Source organism: Corvus hawaiiensis, chromosome 3 (assembly GCF_020740725.1).
Source record: "Corvus hawaiiensis isolate bCorHaw1 chromosome 3, bCorHaw1.pri.cur, whole genome shotgun sequence".
In the NCBI taxonomy this organism is placed as follows: domain Eukaryota; kingdom Metazoa; phylum Chordata; class Aves; order Passeriformes; family Corvidae; genus Corvus; species Corvus hawaiiensis.
The window spans coordinates 57704933-57728408 of NC_063215.1; the positions used below are offsets into that span (position 1 = coordinate 57704933).

Genomic DNA, 23476 nt, shown 5'->3' on the forward strand with positions numbered 1-23476 from the left:
GGTTAAGCCTGTCTAGCTTCTACTGGGGGTCTGGTGAAGTTCACACATTGCAGGGCAGTTCATTAATTCCAGTGGCATTTGTGCCCCTTCTGGTCATCCTGGCCCCTCTGAAGTCCTAACAGCACATATCAGCTAAGTGAACAAGTCATTGCACAAAACAAGCGAAGTTTCATGTCTACATGTCTGTATCTTGCATCCAGCTCTAGTCCTCTCAGCTCCTTCTCACCTGGCTCATCATCAGCACTGGCATGATCAGCTTTTCCAAATAAGTTGAGGTATACATTCCTGGTTTCAGTAAAGTCTAACACCTGATACAAAAAGGAAGGAAGCATTAACAAGATGTCCCATGGGGAAGCCTGCCCTTTGGCACCCTGAAGTTTCACAGCTCAGTTGGCTACCAGAGCAGCTGTTCTTGCTAGTCCAAAAGAGCTCTGCCAGAGAAAGAAGTATTTCTGATGTAAAATCCAGGAACTATTCACAAAAGAAACTGACTGGAAATTTCTAGACAGACCACTTTTCTTATTTGTGGGAAAAAAGGCACCACAGAGAACCCCTTCTAGAAGCCAGTTAGGGGCTCAAGGACAAATTAAAAGACTTTTGCCACAACCAAGGTTGTCTAGACCAAGAAGACTAGTGTGAGTTTGTCAGGAGTGTCCCTGTCCCCTTGAGGATCTTTAGCTGACCATCTGGAAGAAGTGAGATTTTTTTTCCCCATAGTAGCCTTAGACTCTCGATAGATTTGCTGTTGCAGAAGCAATTAGTACAACACATTCCAACTAGCATTTATTAGCAAAATAAATCTCACAACCACCAAGCTGAGTCTTCATATATAATACAAACACTCATCTGTGTGTGTATGTATACCAATGTATACACAACGTGCCAAGTCTCCTCCAGAGCTGAAGATCAGTTTTTTCTGTGTAGACATGGCAACTTTTCTCCTCATTACTTTTGCCTCTCATTTTCAGGCACTCTCAAGGTAACATAAATGCTGGTAGACAAGAAGTATTTTAGACTCTTGTTTTCTAAGAAAATTAACAAAACTTAGGAAAAAGTTGCTTTATTGAAAACAATATTGTTTTTATATTTGAAACTTGATTTGAAAATTGGTTTATATTTATTGAAAACAATATTAGTCCTTTATAATTTCGAATTCTGTTTTTACAAGATAATGAACTTCCTTTAAAAAAGTACAGAAAATCATGGCAGCAAAATAGTACCTTTACCAAAGAATAATGCACAGCACACACAAGTATAGAAACCAGACATTTAAAACCACATCTTTTCACATACAGTGGTGCACTGTACATGGAACACAATTAAACAGGCTGACAGCTGAGGGTTACTCATCACTTAGGAGAACTTCCAAAAGAAAGGCAGTCATTGTTTAGTGTTTCAAAACAGTAATGCCTCTACAATTAAACCACAACTGGTTGTTCACTAAGGGATCATGTCCCAGCTCCAGAATAATGAAGCACTGTTAAGTCCAGTCACCTCAATACCAGGGTAAACTACAATAGCAAACAGAGAATTCGAAGTACGTCTGGCTATGTTTCATTGCCCATTAGACGAGTCCTTTCTTCATTATCAAAATCAGGAGCATTTTGCAGGCTGGAACTGGAACTGTTTGCATAAGAAAAAGAACAGGAGAGATAACACAAATTTTATATTCCATAGATACTTCTATGCGATACCTACATTATAAGCAAAATATTACATTACATGCAAAGAGCTACATGGATCACTGAATTTGGTTCCCTGCTACTGCACAGAACCATGTACTGTTCATTCCCATGATCACACAATGGTTCAGAATGAAAGGGACCTTTAAAGGTCAGCTAGTCCAGCTACCTGCCGTGGGTAGGAACATCTTAAACTAGACCAAGTTGCTCAGAGCCATGTACAATCTGGGTATGAATGTTTCCAGGGATGAGGCTTCCACTACCTCTCTAGGCAATCTGGACCAGTGCTTTACTACCCTCATAGTAAAAAAACTTTTTCTTCATATCTAGTCTGAATCTACCTTCTTTCAGTTGTTGGTGAGGATACTAAATAGTACTGGTCCCAAGGCAGACCTCTGGGGGACACCACTCATCACTGGTCTGCATCTGGACATTGAACCATTGACCACTGTTCTCTGCATGTGACCATCCAACCAATTCCAGCTCACAAACACCCTCCTGGAGGAACCATCAGTTCGGTTTACTCATTCATGCTATGGTCCTGCTGCTGGTATGGAATAGGCATTGCCTGGTTTAGTTGTCTGTTTAGGTCAGTAGGGATTTAGGAAACCATACAGACAAATTATTTAAGCAATATTTTTATTGCTTATCTTATTAGGTTGGTAGTGAGGAAAAAATGCAAGCACAGATTTCAAAGGTTTGCTTTATAAGACTGCAAGCAAAATAAAGAATAAATATCTCAGCATACCTTTTTCTTATTGCCTCAATGATGTAAAATATTCCAGTTGCAAGACCCTTTGAAGAAACAGCCAGTTACAATTGCAGTAATTATAACAACCTTATGCAGTAGCTCATAACTGCACTAGATATAAAAAAAAAGTGTAATTACTTACACTTAACAGTGGCCATCCTCCTTGGATGGCTGCAGCCCATTCAAAACCCAGCTCTTCATTTAGAAATCCTCCCAGAACTGGACCTACAAATGCCCTGCATCAAATCAAAATCAGGTATTGGCATCCCAAACAAAAAGGGTACATATCATATTCTTAGAGAACTGTTTTATTGGGTTTTGTGGCCTTCCTTCATAGACTCTTATCTTTGACAACAAAGAGATTTTCTTCCAGAGACCTAACTTTCCTAAAATTCACAGTAAGTACGAATTTTTTATTTGCCAAGGCCCCAGTAAATCTAGTTACCTCCTCATCTGGAAACAAGATCCACATCAGACAGCTGAATGCAGTCTTCTTCAGTAGAGAGACCCCATTAAGGACCATGCTCTAAGAAAATATCTACATTGATCAATTCTATCATAAGAGAAATTCAAAGTCGCATCCCTCTGAACACAAAGTTTCCAAACTTCAAGACAAAGGACTGATGAATATAAGCAGGTGGGGAGGCACATTGTGACAGACACAGTCATTGCAAAGTTGAGCTGTCTGTAACTGCCCCGCACCTTTATGTCTGTCTAGAAAATGCAGGTTATAAAGGTTATGTTGTCTCCTAATGAAAAGTCTTACATGATATGGTCTCTCATGACAGAAAGGCACAAAACTGTGTAAAACTAGAGAGACTTCCTGGAAGCAAGTTACATTATAAAACCAGGCTCGATAGCAGCATAAACCTGGGGTTTGGTACCTTTATAATACCTGTGTCTGTACTGAAATAAACAGGACTGCTAGACAGCTGGAGCTTGGAAAAAAAATGGTGCAAATTTGTGCCACTGAAACATACCTGCAGCCACAGAGGACTACAAGGACAGATAAAAATATCCTGTAAGTGGCTGCCAATAGGGGCACTCTGTCACTTCCCACTGAGTGACAACTCTGAAGGGTCACTGAGCCAATAGCACCTTTCACTTGTTTTTGTGACAATGACCCTGATTAATAAACACAGACACACTCTGCTAAGCTGTGCAAACGTAGACCTTACATAGTTGCTGTGGCTGAAAAAGAAGAGAAGATTCTACCCTAAGGTATCCCAAACAACATGAGGAAATGTGGAAAATGGAAAAAGGAAAATAGAATTAGTCAGGAGCAGACACCTAGCTCACTCTATGGGGGTGGACTTAGCTTTGTAAAAAAATAAGGTCCACATCTTTCTGTACTGAGCATTAGATATCTTTAGTGACAAGAAAAGTGACCACACAGAAGTGCAAGCAAACATCCACTTAATCACTACAATTTTTTGATATGCAGAACAGTATGTTTCAAGGAAGACAAGTTCAGAGCATTGTCAAGACAAAAGTTTTACCTTTTGTTGGGTAAAAAGCTTTGTTTTAACATGTCTATCAGGCACCTGTCAAGCAAGAAACTTTTGAAACAAGGTCAACACTGTGACTGCAATGCAAGGGTTCTGGTTGTAGTGCAGCCAGGTTTCCATGTGGCAAGAATGTGGAACAGCTGAACTCTCACAGCTTACAAAAAGGGGTACACCTACCCAAGGGACCACATGGCATTGAAGAGCCCAGAAACCAATCCCAGCAGACTCAGACCTTCTTCAAATCCATTCTCACTGCAGAAAGACAGACCAGTTAGAGTTGTACAATACATACTGTGTCTCAGTCTGTAGCCTTTCCCTATAGACTTTTTCCCCTCCTTTTAATTTGCACACCACATAAATAGTTAACAAGCAAAAGTGTCCAGTAGAATGTCTGTCTACCCAGTACATTCTTCTTTGCTGCCTCTCCGGGCGATTGTAGTGCTACTCCTCATTTCTGATTTCTCCCAAGTAAGATCACACCATCGCACTAATTCCTCATGTCTCATATGGCAAGTGTGAAACTGTGACAGTGGCTTTTTAGAAGCAAAGACCTTGTTCCAAAAGGAACATAATAATAAGAGTAAATCAAGACCCTTCTAGATCATTACTGAGGTACACATTTACAAAGTTATACTGGGAGGATAATGACTGGGGTGCTCAGTCAGAAAAAACTAAGACAATAGAGTAGTGGAAGCATTTAAGTGTTACTATCTGCCTTTGCCTCAAAAAGGGGTAAAAAAGCCATGCTTCATATTCACCCCTGAAAAACAGTTTCAAGTTCCTAGTGTCAGTAACATGAAAGAAGGTTTGGACTAAGTTACTTACTACGCACATTGCAGGATCTCTGGAAACAAGGGCATAGCACTCATGCCAAGGGAAAAGCCAATCAAAACCAACACTAGCACAAACATCCACAGCTGACTGAAAGAGAGGCATTTACAAGAAGTTAGCTGCTGAAGACTCTTTCCAAGCAAGGACTCCATTTTGACTGAAAGCTGCTATATTAGCTCTCTCAGACTGATCAGCAAACTATGCGTCTTGAAGCCAGTACTAAGACTTGAAAAATCCAGTTCTATGCTTTAAAAAAAAGACTTTGTAAAGGACTATGAAAAACCTGTGCTCAAATTATAAATTTTCTTAGCAAATGCAGTTCATTTTATGAGGCGCATATAGGGAAGAGGTAGACAGATGAGGTTAACTCAGCAATGCCTATGTGCAAGCACCAGACTTGGTTTGTTGCAGAAGTGAAGGATTTTGAAGTTAAAATTTTGTAGCCTAACATATTACAACCAAATAGACTTAGCTAAAGAACCTTGAAAACTTGACTGATTTCTTTTTCTCCCCAGCTCAAATGTGTCACTGCACCAGTTTCAAATCTATGATCTTTAAAAATTAGCAGCCTAGCAGGAGTTGTATGCATTAACAAGCCTATTATCATCTTCAGCAGTGTCTAACCAAGGACAAAAGAACTGTACAGTTGTTTTGTAAATGTAGCAGTGTGTTTTGCTGTGAATTAACTTGAGAAATATGGCATTACAGCATTCAGGTGCAAGAGATATTGTCTTTACTTTGCTAGTGAAAACAAAGCTATAATCTGCCACTTTTCTCAACAGGCTATATACTGAGAGAAGCAAAATCAGTACTGCTGCACTGCCATGCAAATAAACCCCATAGTTTAAAAACACTGATGAAATAGAAAAATTTGGAAATTAAGACAAAACGAGAACTTTGTTTTGCTGAACTGGAAACGCCACATAACTGGAAAGGAAGGAAAATAAAAAGCAACATTCTTCCTACCATACACATTAACATGAACACAGTAACAGTAGAAAGCAAAAGAATAGGATCTATTTTATGAAGCTGTAAAATCTCCATTTTTAGATGCTTTCACTGTTTTACATTCCCAGTCTCATGCTAGACATCAAAAAACCACCATGTTTCACGGTCAAAGGTAGAAGTTAAAAACCAAATCTCTTTCATGGTCAGATTACAGACTTGTGGACATACATGACCATGGCTGAAAACATCATATAAGGGGACAGGCTCAGGAAGAGGCAGTACCTTTCAATGTGCAGTACAGGAGCAGGTCCTAGCATGAAAAAGCACACCGCTGTCATTAAGTCTCCAGATATCAGCAGCCACTTCCTGATGTACTGTGTAAGAAAAGGAAAAGCTATGCAATTTAAAATTGGGAATTTGTCATGTACATCAAGAAACAATAAATTCATGTTTCCTCACCCCAGATGCCATCACTGGCAGCAGCTGCTTAATACAGAGATTTCAGGATACTGACCAATGGGCATTACTAGTTTGTGTCAGGAAAAAAGGTGTCAGAAAACTGTCACTGTCCTTCAGGCACAGCATTCAAAGTGTAGGTTTTCTTGATCAATTAGCGCTGGCTATCAAACAGGCAGTTTTAGGTGTCCCACCGTCAAAGGCTCTTTCTATGGTGCTGTGAAGAGCTAAAAGACCAGGCTAAAGGATAGGTGGCCAGTGCGCTGATCTGATCTGGATATTGTGCTTTTCAAGAGATAAAGTCAACACAGCTAACCAGAACATCTTTATTCCTCTTCTCAAAAGCTAATAGAATTAGATGTGGTTAAAAGCATGGATAACTGGGACATATTTTCCCACTCTCTATTCCATATTGCGTGGAAAAAGACTGTGCTTAGTCCACTAGAAAAGCTCAGCACACTTCAGCTGCTTGTCTGATGTCCTTTACTGACTTGGGCACTCTTAAATTATCCTGGACCTTGCAAAAGACACCTTCCATGTGGCAGTAATGGGTGCATGTGCAAGGTCTTGAAAGGCAGATCCCTTTACAAGACCAGGCCTGCATCCAGGGTTTCAGTATGAGATGCTCTCCACCTTTAAGCAAATGCAGAGAGTGCTTTAGTAACCCTGCACACACAGCAGGGTAGGACTCACCGGCAGTTTGTCGCTTACAAGTCCAAGGAGGGGAGAAGACAGGGAGTAAGAGAGTGCCAAACCAAGGAACACCAAGCCCACATAACCAGCTGGGAGTTTGAACTATGGAAAGGCAGACAAAACAAAAACCAAGACAAACCAGATATGCTACATTCATTGAAGGACAATTCAAGAATTATAAATTAAGTCAAAATACTGAAATGCGTGATTTTAAGCATTTTACTGATACCATACAGAGTTTTTTCAAGTATTTGAAATCATCCAGAGAGCTTCAGTTTCACTGCTTTCAGCAACACTTTTAAGCATGAAGTGGTGGAAACACCTGACACAACTGTACTCATATAAAGCCTAAATAATGTCAGGAGGAAGCACTATGCTATGTCCCCTACACCTGCATGCTGGATTTCAACATTACAATCCGACACACTTGAAACAGACACTTCAGACACTGAAATTTAGATGTATTTAGACTCTACCTCTCCAATCTTTAGTTTTATTTGCATTAGAAAAGCCAAAGTACTGTATTCATCCATTGTTAATCAGCACATCTTAAAAGTAAATAGTGCTATAAAAATCAACTCCAACTTTTCAACCAAAGGGTAATTTTTATGATAATGAATAAGAGGTTTTTTGAAAACACCCTGAGGCCCATATTTTCCTAATGCAGACACACATTTCTGTATTGAAACAGAATGTGAAATGAATCAAAAACATATTAGTTTCTCAAATGAGTGCCTTAACTAAGAGTTAGAAGGTATTCCAAGATGTTTCATGTGGCATAGACTACATAAATATTCACTATTTCCTTTCCATAAGCAAGTACATGATAATAACTCTAATTTAGTGGTTAGAATACCTGCCAAGAGGGCTACAGCCCTTTCACAGCAAGTATCTGCTAGCACAGGGCAGAGGGAAAGCAGAAGAGCCATAGAAGCACACCGATTCTACAGTGGGATAATTTCAGATCCCTCCTGGGAGATCAAAGATGTACATTCACATCTCCACTGATGAAAGAGGTTATCATCAAGTCCCCTCCACCTTGGACAAATGCTGTAAGGACAGACTAGACAGACAAAAAGTAGTACAGCCATCTGTGAAACACTGTGCCTTGGAAAAACAATTAATAAATAAAGCCCTCAAAGACCATTGCTTAATTTTACACAGGAACAGAATATTAAACTGCTTACTTCAAATCCATTATCTTAAACACTACTGGGAAAATAAATAAATAAGCATTAAAATAAATTTAAAAATAAATAAAATGGCATTTGCCTGTTTAAGGAGTGAGTGAAGAAGTCAGCTGACAGGTTACACAGTTGCAATTACTTTAATTTTAGCAAAGCTGTAAGAGAATGCAGAGCTGTGACATCACCTTGTGGAAAGCATGGGTTCACATCAAGAGATGTAACACTGTCAGTGACTGTGGCAGCTTTCAAAAATTTGATTTCAGGAAGGAAGAAAAAGGTCCCTTGTTTACAAAAGCTGTTTCTGTGCCCTATTCAGAGACAGTACTTTGCAGCTGAAAGACATTTAAGTGGAGAAAGTCCAGTTTTAAAGGCTTACATTTCTTCATTCTCAAAGTTATTGAGACCCAGCAGGAAGAGATGGTGCAATGGATATTGACTTGTCAGTACTGTGGAAATCAAATTATTTGGAATTCATACAACTAACAGTTAACTAAAGCAGTGTTAATTGGATAAAGGTCAATTTTGTTTAGGATATTTACATTTATAACCAGTTACTTCCTATTTATTAAGTCTTCACTGCATGTTAGCAGGACTTACCTTCTTTAGGATAAATAGAGACATTGTGGGATCCAAAAAACCTAAGCATGCACTTAGGGAAAATATACTGAGACAGAGTATTAAAACTTTTGGCAGAAGAATAAGCTTCCAAAATGATTCCTTCCTAGGAGACGAATCTGTTTCAATACAAAAGGGGGGGAAACTGCATTATTTTCAGCAGCATAAGCTCATGATTGATCTTCTTGCTTTAGAAAAGAAACAGTATTTCCCTTTTGTTAGTTTGTAACTCCAGTTACACAACAGATGAAAGTCAATAGTAGATTATTATATGCTATACTATTTTTATAGTAAAAACCAAAATTTGATAGGTGAAGAAGTATACAATTTAGATTCCAACACAACAAATTCCCACCTTGAAAAGAACTAAAGGATGTACTACTCCAATTATGTGAAAAAAGTGACTCGGATCAGACTCCAGAAGCTGACACTTTTTAAAAGACACTTAAATACATGAGAAGTTAAGGTTTTATGAATAAGGGAGGCAGGTAGAAGGAAGCTTACCATATTTTGGCAATATGCATATATTCACAGGCACCAAAGCCAACACTATGCATCCCAGTGTAATGAAAGGGACCTCATAACCAAATGATTGATACAAGAAGCCACCCAAAGGTGGGCCCAGCACCAGTCCGAGCCCTGTAAAAATTTCAAGGCTGCCCTAAAGGATAAAAAACAAGCAGAAAGGAAGTCAGTGTGTTAAGAAAATACAATGCAACAATAAAAAGCAAACCTCGTGTCTAAGGAGCAGCACAACATAGCCAGGGTAGTGAAAAGCAAGACTAGGACATCGCTTGGACAAGAGCTAAGAGTGACCTTCTCAAGCTGGGATAGCAAAAGGAATTCCACAGTTATCTGTGTGATAGCCATGACTTCTCTTGCTTTGCTACAGGGAACCACCTGTACTGCAGCATTCACCACTCTGCTGTCACCTAACAGATCCCAGTCTTGAGGCAAGGCAAATGCTCCAGTGGCAGAAAGCATCCACAGGACAACTCAGGCTGAAGGGATCACCTCCCCCACCTGCCATTACACGCCAGCCTGAGGGAAAGGATCTAAACAAACCTACTCAGATGGGTCATTATCTCATGGGACGAAGTACATGTGCCAAGTTAAAGCTTTCTCTTCATAACCAACTGTTTGGATTCACTCCCTAGGGGTAGGAAAAAATAATGAAATTGCAGTGGGGATAACTCAGATTGTTTTGGTTATAACTTAATAATCTGGTATCTTTTATAAGATACTAATTTGTAAAAGGACAGTAATACAGTTACATCTTGTGCTACAACATCGTAGTCACCACTGTCAATATCTGCCTCAACACTCAATTAATCAATGCTTACACCACCAGTGAGAGCTGGCAGTAATAACTGCTTACAGATAAAGTTTTGATAACTTCTGTGTGGAGGGCTATGAGCCCTTGGCACAAAAGCCCTCTGCACTCCCTTGGAGGAGAGAAGCCTGAGGGCAAGACGACTTTCCCCAGAGATAAGCAACCTTCCTCAGGTCGTGGTGAGAAAGTGAACCACCCCCAGCATGCCCTGTTTCTATATGGGAATAGCCTGTACCCAGTTGGCTAGTTGGTTTCTACCCCACCCCCTGCCTTTCCCACAAAAAGCCCCCTGTTTCTGCCCCTCAAGAGGGAGCCTTGTCCGTGGCCTTCCCTTCACCGGGGCTGCTGGACGGTAAAACCCACCTCTGTGGAATAGCCATATGAGGCTCCTGTCTCTCTGTCCCCGAGTTTGCCTTGGGTGATTTCACAAAGAGCTGAATCACAAGAGCTGGTATCACTTGTAGCAGAGAAATCACTACACCTGCTGAAATCACCTACTGCCCAGGGAGGCCTGCCACTGCCCTGGAAGAGTTGTTCCTTGCAGGATGCTCTCTCTAGGAAGGTCGCAGCACTCCAGGTTGTCCACCCCCCGGCTCTCTGGAAGCAATACTTCTGGTACCCAGAAAGATACTATAGGGACTCATCCTCATCTTTAGTGTTACTGATACAAGTCAGAGTGGTCAAATGTCCTGAAAACAGGCAGAATCAGCAATAGCCAAGTTCTTTATCCCTGGTCAGTCTAGAATTGCAACCTTTTTCTTCCCTAGCAAAGAAAATAACTAGTAACGACGTATGACTAGTAAGTTTCAAAATTTTCAGATAGATTTGAGACATTCTGATAAACTCTGATTATGTGGAATTGCCATTAACATCACTGCATCCACATAATGCTTTCACTTTTGTTGCTCACCAACCACAAAAAATATTTCATTTGTGAGAGAGACTTTGGTTCAGATAACTTACATGATTTGGGGCTGTACATCATTTAGCCCTTCTAAGTTAATGAAGTGGGGAGGGCATGGGGGGGAAGCTGAGGCATTGCAGTAGTATGGATCAGAGGACAAGATAAACCTGATACTGTAAGAGAAGTGAGGTTGCTTATGTTCTGAAGTCCATAGTGCCTCCCACAGAGGGATCATATTGACAGACGTTCAACTTCCCACTACAACAAGGCTGATGTGCCTACATTTGATAACTTCCCCATACATTCTCTGGGGTACTCAATAAGTAAAAGGAAGGCTGAAAACTGGTACCAAAATGGTAAAGAGAGGAAAAGTGCTTTTCAGCATCTAGCACTATCAAGAAAGACAATGGAGAACAAAGCTAAAAATGCCTCATACACTCCTTCAGGCTTTCCAATTTTACCCTAGGATGCACCTTGCTCAAACAATCAGCTCTTTCTTTTGCCTCCTGCCTCAGAACTCACAGTAATAAGAACTGTCCATCATGTCCATTTAAGGACACTAAATCCACATTAATAAATCTGAAGAGGTTTTATTCTCATGCAGAACAATATATTAGAGTGCACAATATGGTAAAAAGACAAACATTTAGAAGTCATCTGTCTTTTTACAGCACCCTTTCTAGATTTCAAACAAAGGCAGCTGCCAAGCCACAGCTGTGAAGCATTTCTGACTGTGGTCTTGAGATGACCTTCACCACCACATACCATTTTCAGCCATGCATCGTGGTTACTGTGCTGCCATACCAGAATTTCTTTTCTTTTTAATTCTGATTATAAAATGTGTAGCTAAGTCCCTTTAAGTCTACTTTACTTACCTATTTAAATTACATTTTAAAATTTGCAAATAGGAAATCTTAACCTTACTGACTGAATAAATCCAAAACATGATTACAATATAAAAGCTGCTCTCCAATTAAAATGCCAGCTAATCATTGCTGATACAATTTAGTAGGTTTTTTCTAGTTAGAAGGACATATTTTTACAGATGCTAATTTATAGAAGCAATTAAACAGCTTAACAACAATATTAATAAAGGCAGCAACTCTTCAAATTTTATTTAATGTTCCCAAGTAAGTTCTCAACATTTGTTCACTCATTAAAATTTAACCCAGTTATTTCTGCAAGTTTGTATTTGGACTGAAAACAGAATTTATTGAAAAACAGAAAGACAAAGCAGCATTTTATTAAACACAAAACTTTTCTTCCTAACACCATAAAACTCCAGTTAAGTAAGGGTAATATCTCTGGCTGAAATGAATTGTTGATGATCAGAAATACTGCCCTCCAGATTTCAAGACGTTCTAGCTCTCATCTTCTCATACATAACTATAATCAGCAGATCAGAAAAATTAAGCGAAAATAGTTTCCAGTTTTGCAGCTTTCAGTCACTTAAATCAACACTATTTGAATTAATTTATCATTTTTTAAAATCAATTCACATGGATCCTTACTATCCAGGTAGCAGTAGTCACTAAAACCTGTACTAGTATTTTATTAGTATTTTGTTTGATTTTCACTGAAGAGATAACTACTGCCACTAATGGTCAGCTGTCTTCAAAGCACAAGCAACCAACATATACTGCTTAATTTATATTTAACCAGAGTTGTGCTAAGGTCTAAACTCGTTCTAGGGTTGTGATTCTAGATTACAAGCAAAACATGACGTGATGGTTTCAAATAAGCCTGCATATGAGACAACAGATTTTTCTCCTCCTGCTTTTAGGCTGCCTACTGGCAATTTGTCATATTGCTGGTACTCAGCTCTAACACTGCTTTTTGAACTTACCAGGACAGTAGCTATATTAGTGGGAAATGCCTTTGCAAGAATTGAGAACGATGCTGTAATTGCTGCTGCAAAGCCTATTGCATCCATTGCTCTTACTAAAAAGCAGAAACCTATGAACATTGGTCCACTTGGCACCTTGTCCAGCATTCTGGAAAAGAAAAATCCCAACAGTAAATTGCACTTCTGTCAGGATGGAAGAAGCCATCTACTAAAGGACATAGAGCATCATTTCTTACTCATTAAAGGACACAGTTACAAGACACTCAATGCTTTCTATTACCACTTATCTTTGAACCACATCAGTGAAATCACTAAAACTCTACCAAACTATTCTGGCAGCATTCTCCTTTTCCCCTTTGTTTGGCAGTGAAAAGAGCATGAAAAACTCCAATGCCACCTTTGTTGTATTTCACAGCTTTTCCAAGCACCTGTGCAAGGAGTCTGACGCACTGTGTTAGAACTAACTAATAAGAGATTCCTTCATTGTTAATAAAGCCTTTATTTTGCTAAATTGAGTGACTTAGTCTCTTCACCTGCCAGGCAAAGCTTCCCATTTAAGCCAAATAGTTTTAAGAAAAGAATAATTAAAACATTATGCAGAAATAGTTCTCTTATTGCTGCACTTTGACAGGCCTCTCACTGTCCATGAACTGTAGTAGTTATTTAAATACACAGAACCTACCTCCTCTGCTTTCAAAGTAGTAAACAGACTCTGAAACCTAGTGAAAGGGAGAAGTGTTCATTCTGCTTTACAAGGGGTAAATAAAAATTAAAGATGCAAGAAGTTAGATGACCTAACCAACACACAAAAGATGCCCAAGGGTTTCTACACTTGTGTCCATCTTTTCGTATGGATTAAAACGATCAGAAGACAAATGCAACAACACCAAGCAACAGAAATTACTTACCCAAACAGAATAGTCACACATCCTGAAACAAACATCCCTGCCACAAATATGAATTTTGCTCCAATTTGTGAAAGCTGAAAATTAAATACCATTTTTACATGTTAGTATTCCAAGGAAAGATCAAAAATTTTCAACATACGTTACTGTTAAGAAATCCCAAAATTATGGGAACTTTATAGCACCTGTAGCTAAAAGATCTGGAAACACTGCTCCTGCTGGTGTGGCTCCATTCAATACTGAACCTAAAAATACTCTGAACAGTTAAGTGACTTAACCCAGTTTTAGAAAGGTAAGACAGTGCTGCAGTTAACTATTTCACAGCAGCATGCTGCAGCTTCTGCAGAGCAGCAGGTTACAGAAGCATTCATCACTATAAACAAGCAGAAAGCTTGTTTCCAAAGCTCCCCTCCAGCACCATCACTGAGGCAAGGCCAGCAATACCTGTCATGTATCCAGCTAGCCAGAGTCAATGCAAGCTGATTTTTAAGCAAATTTATCACAACCCTTAGCAGCACAAAGCTTTGGCATGGGAAGCATGGCAGTTTCAGGCCTCTCCATTCATTATCAGGGAAGACCCCATCTTTCTTCATTTCAGACTCTATCACCAGAGCAAGGGACAATGTGAGGCATACCATAAAGCAAACTCAATCCTGCAACAATGTACAACTGAGCTTCTAATTCCATGATGCAACTTCCCCTAAGGACAGTAGGCATTTCAGGCTCCTTTTGTGTTCAGGCCTGGACAAAGTCCCTGCCTTTCAGCCATTATCACTAAAGCCCCTATTTTGCTGAGTTTCACTGAAACCCTCAGGATCTCTGATTGCTGCATTGCCCACATCTATTGATGCTCACTTCAGCTGTCTGCAGTGAGGATAGCACACTCACTCTCTCCCCTGTGAAGTACCTGGTGAGGCTTGTGCCGTAGCTGAATGCCACTACAGGCATGAAGACTTGGATTTAGTAATGGCACTTGTGTGACACTTTACGAGCCACCTCAGCACCAGAGAAAAGCACTCACCATAGGGTCAGCAAAGAGGCTGCCAAGCCAAAGACAGAGACAATTCTGACTCTGCAATAGCCCCAGCTTAGGGAATGATCCTGAGCAGCCCTAGCCAATAAGGCATAGACAGCAGTGCCCCAGCACACAAACAAACAATCAAACATTTCTATAGTTTGTGATTTCTCCAACATGAGAAAAAACCTGAATCTGTGGGAAAACTCAAATTACAAGAACTGGAGACATTTATCTCACATTACTATAGAATGAAGTTGGAAGTTCAGGAAACTGAGTTAAGCAGCAGAGAGTCATAACAGGAGGAAACGCTAAAAAAAAGAGACAACATACCAGGAAAGAAGAAGAGGTGCAGCTAACCAAAGAAAAAACAAAACAAAAACAAAACACCTTAAGAATGTCGCCAAAGGCAAACAGAATATATAAGTAAGTGCAACAAATAAAATGGGGGTAGGAGAAAGGAGGTCATAGAAAGCAGAATTGATCAGCAGATTATGCTAAAGCAAACAGAAGAGTTAACCAGAGAAACAAAACAGTTACATGTCCATCGCCCTATGCTACCCTCAGGAACAACAGAAGAGTACTGACAAGACTTAGATCACATTCAGACTGACTGGCCAGACTCCAGTTACTGCAGACACAAACTTGCAGGAGCGTTAGTGAAGAGACATCTCTTTGCTCAGCGTTGCAGAACTGTCTTCATGTACCAACCTGTGTCATCACAGAAAAAAGTTACAGCTTCAATTATACTTACATAGTTTCCCAATATTAAAGAAGTCAAGAAATTGAACAAAGCAAAACATCCAAAAATCAGGCCAACAATGGTGTTACTGGCACCTTTTTTTTCTGCCTGCAAAAAAGATCACAACCATGTAAAGATACAGTCAAATTCTTGAGATGAGTAACATTCACGCCTTGCACATTTGAATCTTTTTGTCTATTAATGCAGTCAGAAAACAATTTCCTTTCTCAAAGGCAGTAGGGGCTCATAAGGTAACAATACAATTTAAAGACACGTTGTGCTTCTAATACGTAATCAAGGGAAAAGCAACATTAATTTGTCAGTGAATGGAAACATTATGTTATTTGCTGATCAGGAGGCCAGACTATGTAAAGTTGCCTTCAATTGGTGTGCAAGGGCACTAGCTACAAATATTTGATCCCTTGCACAGTGAGAGGGCAGTAAACAGACATATCTGTTATCTTCACCGTATCATGCCGCCCCATAACAAGCACCAGACAATTTTTTACTTATTTGTCTGGCCAAATACACTCACTTGGGCACAAGCAATACATAGGAATATTTAGACAAAAAATACATCTTTGTAAATACTTGTAACAGTTTGGTCATGAGAGAAATGGACTTCTGCTACAAAGGCACCAGGACCATCTTTTTCATCCTATATTTAAACATTGTATTCATTCAACATAAACAGAGACTTTTTGTCCCCTTTCTAGGTCAGGAAGTCAGTACAGTTAATGATGGCCCAGAATGAGTTAACAGAGGTAGCTATGAATAAAAAGTCATGGAGTGGCTAGGGCACAGGAATGCAAGTCAGGACATTGGCAGAGTTTAATCTCAGCTCTACAAAACTACTATGCAATGCAGAGCAAAAAATTATTTCACTTCACCAAGAATCCACTTTGACTTCTATCTCACCTCATTAGTTTGCTGTCTCCTCTGCAGTCACAGGGAGGATTAGTCCGTGGACAAGATCCAGGCCACCATTTTATGCACTCTATCTACACCGGCATCACACTATCACTGAATTCCCACAACCGAAAAGTCTTAACTCAGAAATTACAGCCAGCCATAAATGTCCCATGGAGTTCAAGATATTTCTAAAAGCTTCAACATGCAGAAAAGTAATGTAGAGAGTAGCTGACTAAGTTGTTGGTTTACCTCTGAAGGGAAAAAGGGTCCCAGGATTGAGAAGCATATCATTGAACTGAAGTTTATAGAAGCTGTCGCAACTATTGTAAAAAGCTGGTCTCTGGTAAGCCGTCTTGGTTCCTCACCAACTGCTTCTGACACGCCATCATCTAAAAACACAAAATAAAAATAATAACAAAGTATTATAAGCTGATTTATAGGGGAACTATTTACAAATCGGGTTGGAAAATTAAAACCCCCACAAAACCTGTATCCCCCGGCTCCGAGAACTGAGCGAAGCCGTGCTGCCTTTTGCCCCGTGCAGGAGCGCAGAGCTGGCCGTGGCGCGGGTGCCGGCAGCCGCCCCTCAGCCCACTCGGAAGGCGCTGGGGCTGCAGCCGGAGCTGCCCCGCTGGGCTCCCGGCCCGGCCCCGCGCCGTGCGCGCTCCTCCTCAGCGGGACAGCTCCCTGCGCTCCCTGCGCTCCCTGCGCTCCCTGCGCTCCCGTTCCCGCTCCCGGCTCGGCCGCAGCCCGCGGCGGAGCAGCTGCCCCCGCCCCGGGCCGTGCCGCCGGAGGAACGCGAGGCGCCCCCGCCTCGCACCTTGGGGCTGCTCGCCGCCAGCCGCCCGGCTGCCCATGGGAACGCAGCGGCACCTCCTGCCGCCCGTGTGGCAGCGGCCGCGGGGTCAGCGAGCACCGGGCCCAGCGCCAGCCCGGCCGCCGGCACTGAGCATGCCCGGCCTGCGGGAGCGGCCGCCGCGCCCCGGGCCCGGAGCTGCCGCCGGGGCTGCCCACACGGGCCGGGAGAGCGCCGGGCGTGCGGCGCTCCGAGGACAACCTGCCGGGTGCCGGGGTGCGCTGCGCACCTGGCCCAGGGAACGCACACCTGGCTCAGGGTATTCACGATACACTGTTAAGATTGGTAGACTAAGCAGGATCGCCGGTTATTACACAGCCTCCAGCAAGTTGCGGGACTCGTGAAACAGAGACACAACGGCTTAACGACAACGTTGTCACAAGAATTAATAGCTGTAAACTGGCCAGGAGTAAATTCAAGCTGGAGATGAGGAAGAGGTGTAATAATCAGTGTATTTGGCACATGTTCCTATCCACAGGGTGGGAAAGTAAGCAAGGAGACGAGGTGTGAGCTGAGGATCACTTCCAAACATAATAATAAGAGACAGACTGCCTGTTGCTTGAAGAGAAAAAGCAGTAATTACATCTTAAAAGCACTATTTTAACTAAGCTATCAGTATTCTATCTAGTCACTAGTTACAGTGTTAAGATGCTTAAAAAGGACATTTCAGAACAAATGTTGCCATGTACCTAACTTTAGAATCTCACATTCTACATGACAGGAAAAAAGCAGAACTACTTTCTTACCACAAGATTAGGAAACTTAAAAGCTATTTAGCAGCCACAAACATGTAACATGTTCCTTTGCTGAAGCCTATTTTGACAATATATTTTGTGTGGCATATATTATGGGTATTGAAAAGTCCCTAAGAACTACTGTGATATTTTCCTGTCTGCCTCTAGAAAAAGACATAAACGTAAATCCTTTCCATAGATATTGCTTCTTGAGCAGCCTTACCTCCCTTCCACAAAAAAAAAAAAAAAAAAAAGAGGAAGAGCACTTGCAAGTCATCATGAGTTCACAAAAGGATAATAACAAAAACATCATATATGCAAAGTATGACACACAAATAGAGTGAATAAGAGAAACTTGTAGAGAAAGATTAAAATTGTGGCAAGAGATTAAAGCATGCATTTTTGTGGCTAGAGATGCAGTCAACTATGTTCAGGAGATGAAAGAGTTCTTACTCCAACTACTTGCTCTTTCCAGCCTAGACTCTTAACTCTACAGCTTCCAGCTACTTTCAAAACCCAATCCTCCTCTCATTAATAATTACATGTGAGTAATCCAACAAAGCCCATGGAGTGAGATTTCCACAAAGTCAGTGTGCGCAGAAGGCTGAAGTGTGGGAGGTAGCAGTGATGCATGACTCCAATAATGAAACATGGCTATGAACTTCCTTGCTCATGCACTGCTAATTATTGCCAAAAGAAACTTGTTGATAGAACACACTTGTTAATTCTTCACATATTCTTAGTAACCTACCATTGTGGTTTAACACCAGCCAGCAACTCAGCCCCACACATCCTCTCATTCACTCCCTCCCAGTGGGATTGGACAAAGAATAAGAAGAGTAGAAGTTAGAAAACCTATGTGTTGAGATAAAGACAGTTTAACTGGTGAAGCAAGAGCTATGCACGCAAGCAAAGCAAAACAAGGAATTTCTTCACCAGTTCCCATGGGCAGGCAGGTGTTCAGCAATGTCCAGGAATGCAGGGCTCCATCACATTTAACCATTACTTGGGAAGACAGTGCCATCACTCCAAATGTCCCCCACTTTCTTCTCCTTCCCCCAGCTCTACATATGGTGAGCAGGACACCATACAGTATGGGATATCCCTGTGGTCAGTTGGGGTCAGCTGTCCCAGCTGAATCCCCCCCAGCTCCTTGTGCATCCCCAGCCTCCTCACTGTTGCAGTGGGCTGAGAAGCAGAAAAGGCTCTGTGCAAGCTCTGCTCAGCAGTAACTAAAACATCACTGTGTTATCAACACTGTTTTCAGCACAAATCCAAAACACAGCCCCATAGCAGCTACAGTGAAGACAACGCTACCCCAGCCAAAACTAGTACAGCAAAAATACTTGCTAACCTTTGCACCAGGACCTGTTACCAGCCTATTACAACAGTTTATCAAGTCTAACAAAAATATATATTTTTTAAAAGCATACAAGCCTTTCTTGCTTATGTCACATCTGCAACAACTTTAATAAAATGTATTTTTTTTTTCAGATCCCAAATTGTATGTAGAATTCAAGGCTTAGAGCACTAGTTCTCTATAACTACTAGACATAGAGTCAAATTCATGGCTTATGTTCACAAGGTGAAAACATATTAAGGACAATTGCTTTAAGAGTGGCTTCCTTTTTGGATATCCAGGACATTATGAAATCGCACATGTGGGAATACATATTCCTTATTATTGCTCTGTATAGTTGTAGAGATCTTAGAAAGACTTTTGCATTGCAATCAAGAAATCCTTAGTGCATATTTACATCATATTAATATTTTTTTGTCAGCAGCTGCACAATGTTATTGGGAAATAGTTTAAAATTACTCTAACGTGACCACATGATAACCACATCCTTTGAACATCTAATGCAAAATCTGTGGAAGGCAACAGAAACCAGCAAGCTGTTTTGCTCCGTTATCATGAATCAAGGCCTTACTTAATTTCAAATTGGTATTGAAATACCATAGCTTGTCCTCTCTCTGAGACTCCAGAACGGTCTTTCCATAATTCCTCCAAGCACTTGAAACTTGACACAGACATCTCTTGCACATGGGTGGCTGCTTTTTTCTGCACCTGGAGGCACTCTGAAATACATATCTCTCCCCTCTGGGCTGGTGAGCAGCACTACTGTGGATATAGAACAAGAAGACTTCCAGCTTGATTTTCCACAAGACTGAGAAATCATTTCTGTTTTGCAAGGAAAATGAAATAATTCTTCTTATGACATTTACTTATTGCACATGCCTGTGTTTTGTATTTCTAGAGACAGATGTCAGATGAAAGTACGTTTTTGCAAGGATTGTTCAGAACTGAAATTCAGAACTGATTGTTCAGTTTAGCAATGTCATGGACCTCTCTTGGGAGTTTGCAATACCTGATACTTTCATCTGCCTATGTGGCTGCCTCACCACACTGTGCCACTGTCTGTACTGCTCATTACTCAGTTACTGAGTCTCCACAATTTACAATATGGCACTTAAACTACCCTTGAAGTCTGACATTTTGAAGAAAATATGGGTTGTGGTTGCCAGGGTGAGCTAAAGGGAAAGGTAAAGGTTACCAGAGCAAAAGACAAGGAGAGAAATATATAATGGGGAAAACGAGCAGGAAGAGGATCGCTGAGACAACAGTGAACTATTATAGCCTCACTGCAGTACTGCTCTTCTGAAAAAGTCCCCAAGTTCAGTTCCCATTTTGATCAGAGTGGAAAAAAAGAGGAAGGCTGCCAGCCTGGAAAGGGAGACAGGCAGGGAGAGTCAAGGAGCTGAATGGCAAGCACAAAGGGTAGTAGCTATAATCAAGGGATTTTTAAATATATGCAGCAAGAGTCCAAATGGATCACTCAGAACAGCAGGCTGGAGAGAATCAAAATTCTTGAATGCCATGTGACAGTAGCTTGTCTTCCTCTCCCCAAATCCAAGTTTATAGGTAGCATGTTATGCTGTTTATAATATAACCAAATTGTGAGAGGACCAAGTTCCTCTTCTGGGGCTAGCTGCTCAGTGAAGCTGCAGGTCAGTGTCTGCACTGACACCACCTCAGCCCTTTAGAACCCAGGCAGGCTCTTGCCCTGCATCTGGCAGCTCCTCATTTTCTAGCACTCTGGTTACACCACTCACCCAACCTCAAGTGCACTAGAAGTACTTTTAGCACAGGACTGCAATCCTTGGCTTAAACATGTCATTCCCCATGGCTGTATGCTGGCATTTGAACTGCAGGGTGCTCAATGAACATAACTCCAAGGGAAAATGCAGAGCTTAAGAAACTAGCTACTCCTAGGAATATGAGCAGAAAGGTGGAGCAGGTGGAGTAGTGCCAACAGCATGCAAAACACCCACATGATTGCTAAGCTTACACTGTGCAGTGAAGCAGACCTTCCAACAGGATCACACACTTCCATTAGTTATTACACACAAATAACATGCTCCTACTAGGCTATACCAACATTTCCACACAGAGTTCAATGTCAGTGAAAACCTCCTCTCTACACATACATAGCTTTTATCTCAGCACAGCTTTGTTTTCTTGCAACTGTGCAAGGAAAACTGCTTTTGAATGTTCTGCTGCTAGAACAAACTATACTTTGACTGTTATTATCATTTTTGCTGTAACACAAAGCTTTCAGACATGCATACTTCCATCTCCTGGGCTGAATGTGTATAGCTCTTCCTAGAGATACTGATGTGTCTTAGGCTGCATACAGACTTCTTATCCTTTCAAGACCTTTAGAGGAGATAATGGTATATTGTTCCATTCAGTACAAAAACTACTCTATAGATAAGGTGCCTTTGGGGCTTTTCAAGGGCACAAGAAGATTAAATGATGGATGGATATAGGGAAAAACATTCTCCCCTGAAGAGATGGGGAAAAAAGTGGGCAGTATAATTTGTGTGTGCTTGCATGCTTTCTGGGGTCTGAGCAGAATAAAAGAAATTACATGTTCGCACTTCTTGCGGACGAAGGAGGGAAGAAGTGAGGACCACATGTCTCAGAGGAGCTGCTAAATTAGAGTATCTGTGTTGGGACTGCAGTGGTTGCAACCCACTGGGGTATTGCAACAGGAGCTGCAGTTCAGAGTTTCAAGCAAGATAAGGCAGGGCTGGAGGTGCCAAACGCACCTCAGAGGCTGCCCGCGTTAGCAGTGGGCAGCGTCGTTCCTACCCATTTTGTCCTTGGTAGCTCTGCTTGCAGGGAGAGGAGAGCCTCTGTACTGTGCTTCTCTCTCCATGATTTTCTCAGAGGTTGGCTTCTGCCCCTTCTAGATCTCTGTAATGCAAATGTATGTGACTGCCTCAGAGTTGACATAAGCTGTGTCTGAGCTGGAGCCTGGAATTCCTGCAGCCCCCAGCCAGGCCTTTCCCCCAGGCAGGCTCTGAAAGGCTGTGCTGCCTGAGCTGCAGGCAAGTGGGGTGGCACCGAGACGGCTGAGCAGGTTCCACTTTCCCTCTCTGTCCTCCCCTGCCCTGCCCAGCTCTGGTGAGTCGCTTTGTGCACAGTGTCTCTTCCCTACCTGGATTTAGCCTACATCCTGCTGCTTGGCAACACCAGGAAGATTTAAGAAGAACATATTGTGGAAAAGGTGGCTGACAATGCTGGTGACAAATGTGTTTGATTGCATTAGCCACAAACCATGGCTATTGATATTTGTTACCTATTTCTCTTATATTTTGTCACTATGTACTTTTTACAAAGATGGTGACATGTAGCATCCCCAACAGTCAAGTCATCCAGTCTGAGGCAGCTGGGATGGACAGAGCCCCGTGTCAGACTGACAGCACCCACACAAGGAACACGTTTCAACGCGGTGGCTGTGATGACCTCTCAATCAGCTGAATCACCCGTGTGTGTGAGTCCCTGGCAGGAACAGGGGTGAGCAGTCGTACTTGTGAGGTTTCCGAGCTACAGCTCAGTGCTGCGACCCGCTAGCAGAGGAGGGAATTAAGGTGTGTTCCCCATGCTCCTCCCCATCTCTTGGCCATCAGCGACAGAGGAACAGTGCCAGGCGAAGCCGGACTGCTTTGGCAGCACCAGGTGTACTTCCTTCTCTAAGGAAGCAGCCCTGGTGACCCCTGTCCAGCTGTCGCAGTTAGTTTTCCCCCCGGAGGCTGCTCCCCCAAATCAAATGGATGCTTAGCACTTAAAAGTGGTTTTTTCATTAAAGAACAATGTTCCTTTTTAAGGAGCCTCTTGGGTGATAGTTTTCCTTCGGAGACTTAACCTGCACCACTCTTTCCCTGCAAAATAACAAACCGACTTTCTTGCGAAGCTTTACTTAATCCTGATTGAAGATCCTGCTGTGGCTGCAGGCTGGGGTCAAGTCATTGATAACAGCAGAGGTACCTCCCATAGAGTATTTGTTTGACAAAGCCAATTTGCAGTTGTTGCTTACAGCGATTCACTTTCATCCGTTAATTGCTGTTGCACACCACTTCCCAATTCGCGGTTCCAAACGCGCACAAATCTCCCATGCACACGGGACGAGCACGCTGATGATCAGGCACCGCGGCGGGCAGCCGCGGCGGGCAGCCCCGGCGCGCGCAGGCGCGCAGGTCGGGGTCCTGTC

At 41.8% G+C, this 23476-nt stretch overlaps 1 protein-coding gene across 3 annotated transcripts; it reads right to left on the bottom strand.

Annotated features, from left to right (window-relative positions):
- Positions 1 to 770: 770 nt before the first annotated feature.
- On the bottom strand, positions 771 to 23399 carry SLC18B1 (solute carrier family 18 member B1). Of its 3 annotated transcripts, none has more exons than XM_048297195.1 (14): positions 23303 to 23399; positions 16578 to 16717; positions 15429 to 15524; positions 13663 to 13736; positions 12755 to 12902; positions 9176 to 9332; positions 8654 to 8790; positions 6870 to 6971; positions 6003 to 6094; positions 4767 to 4862; positions 4119 to 4193; positions 2576 to 2669; positions 2431 to 2477; positions 771 to 1623 (listed from the first exon to the last, which is right to left on the bottom strand). In XM_048297195.1, the coding sequence occupies exons 1-14, from the start codon at positions 23316 to 23318 to the stop codon at positions 1548 to 1550; spliced, it is 1350 nt and encodes a 449-aa protein (XP_048153152.1). In that variant the 5' UTR covers positions 23319 to 23399; the 3' UTR covers positions 771 to 1547. The 3 variants fall into 3 exon arrangements, with proteins under 3 accessions (XP_048153152.1, XP_048153151.1, XP_048153153.1); XM_048297194.1 differs by lacking the exon at positions 23303 to 23399 and adding an exon at positions 17149 to 17269; XM_048297196.1 differs by lacking the exons at positions 2431 to 2477; positions 23303 to 23399 and adding an exon at positions 17149 to 17270.
- Positions 23400 to 23476: the final 77 nt, after the last annotated feature.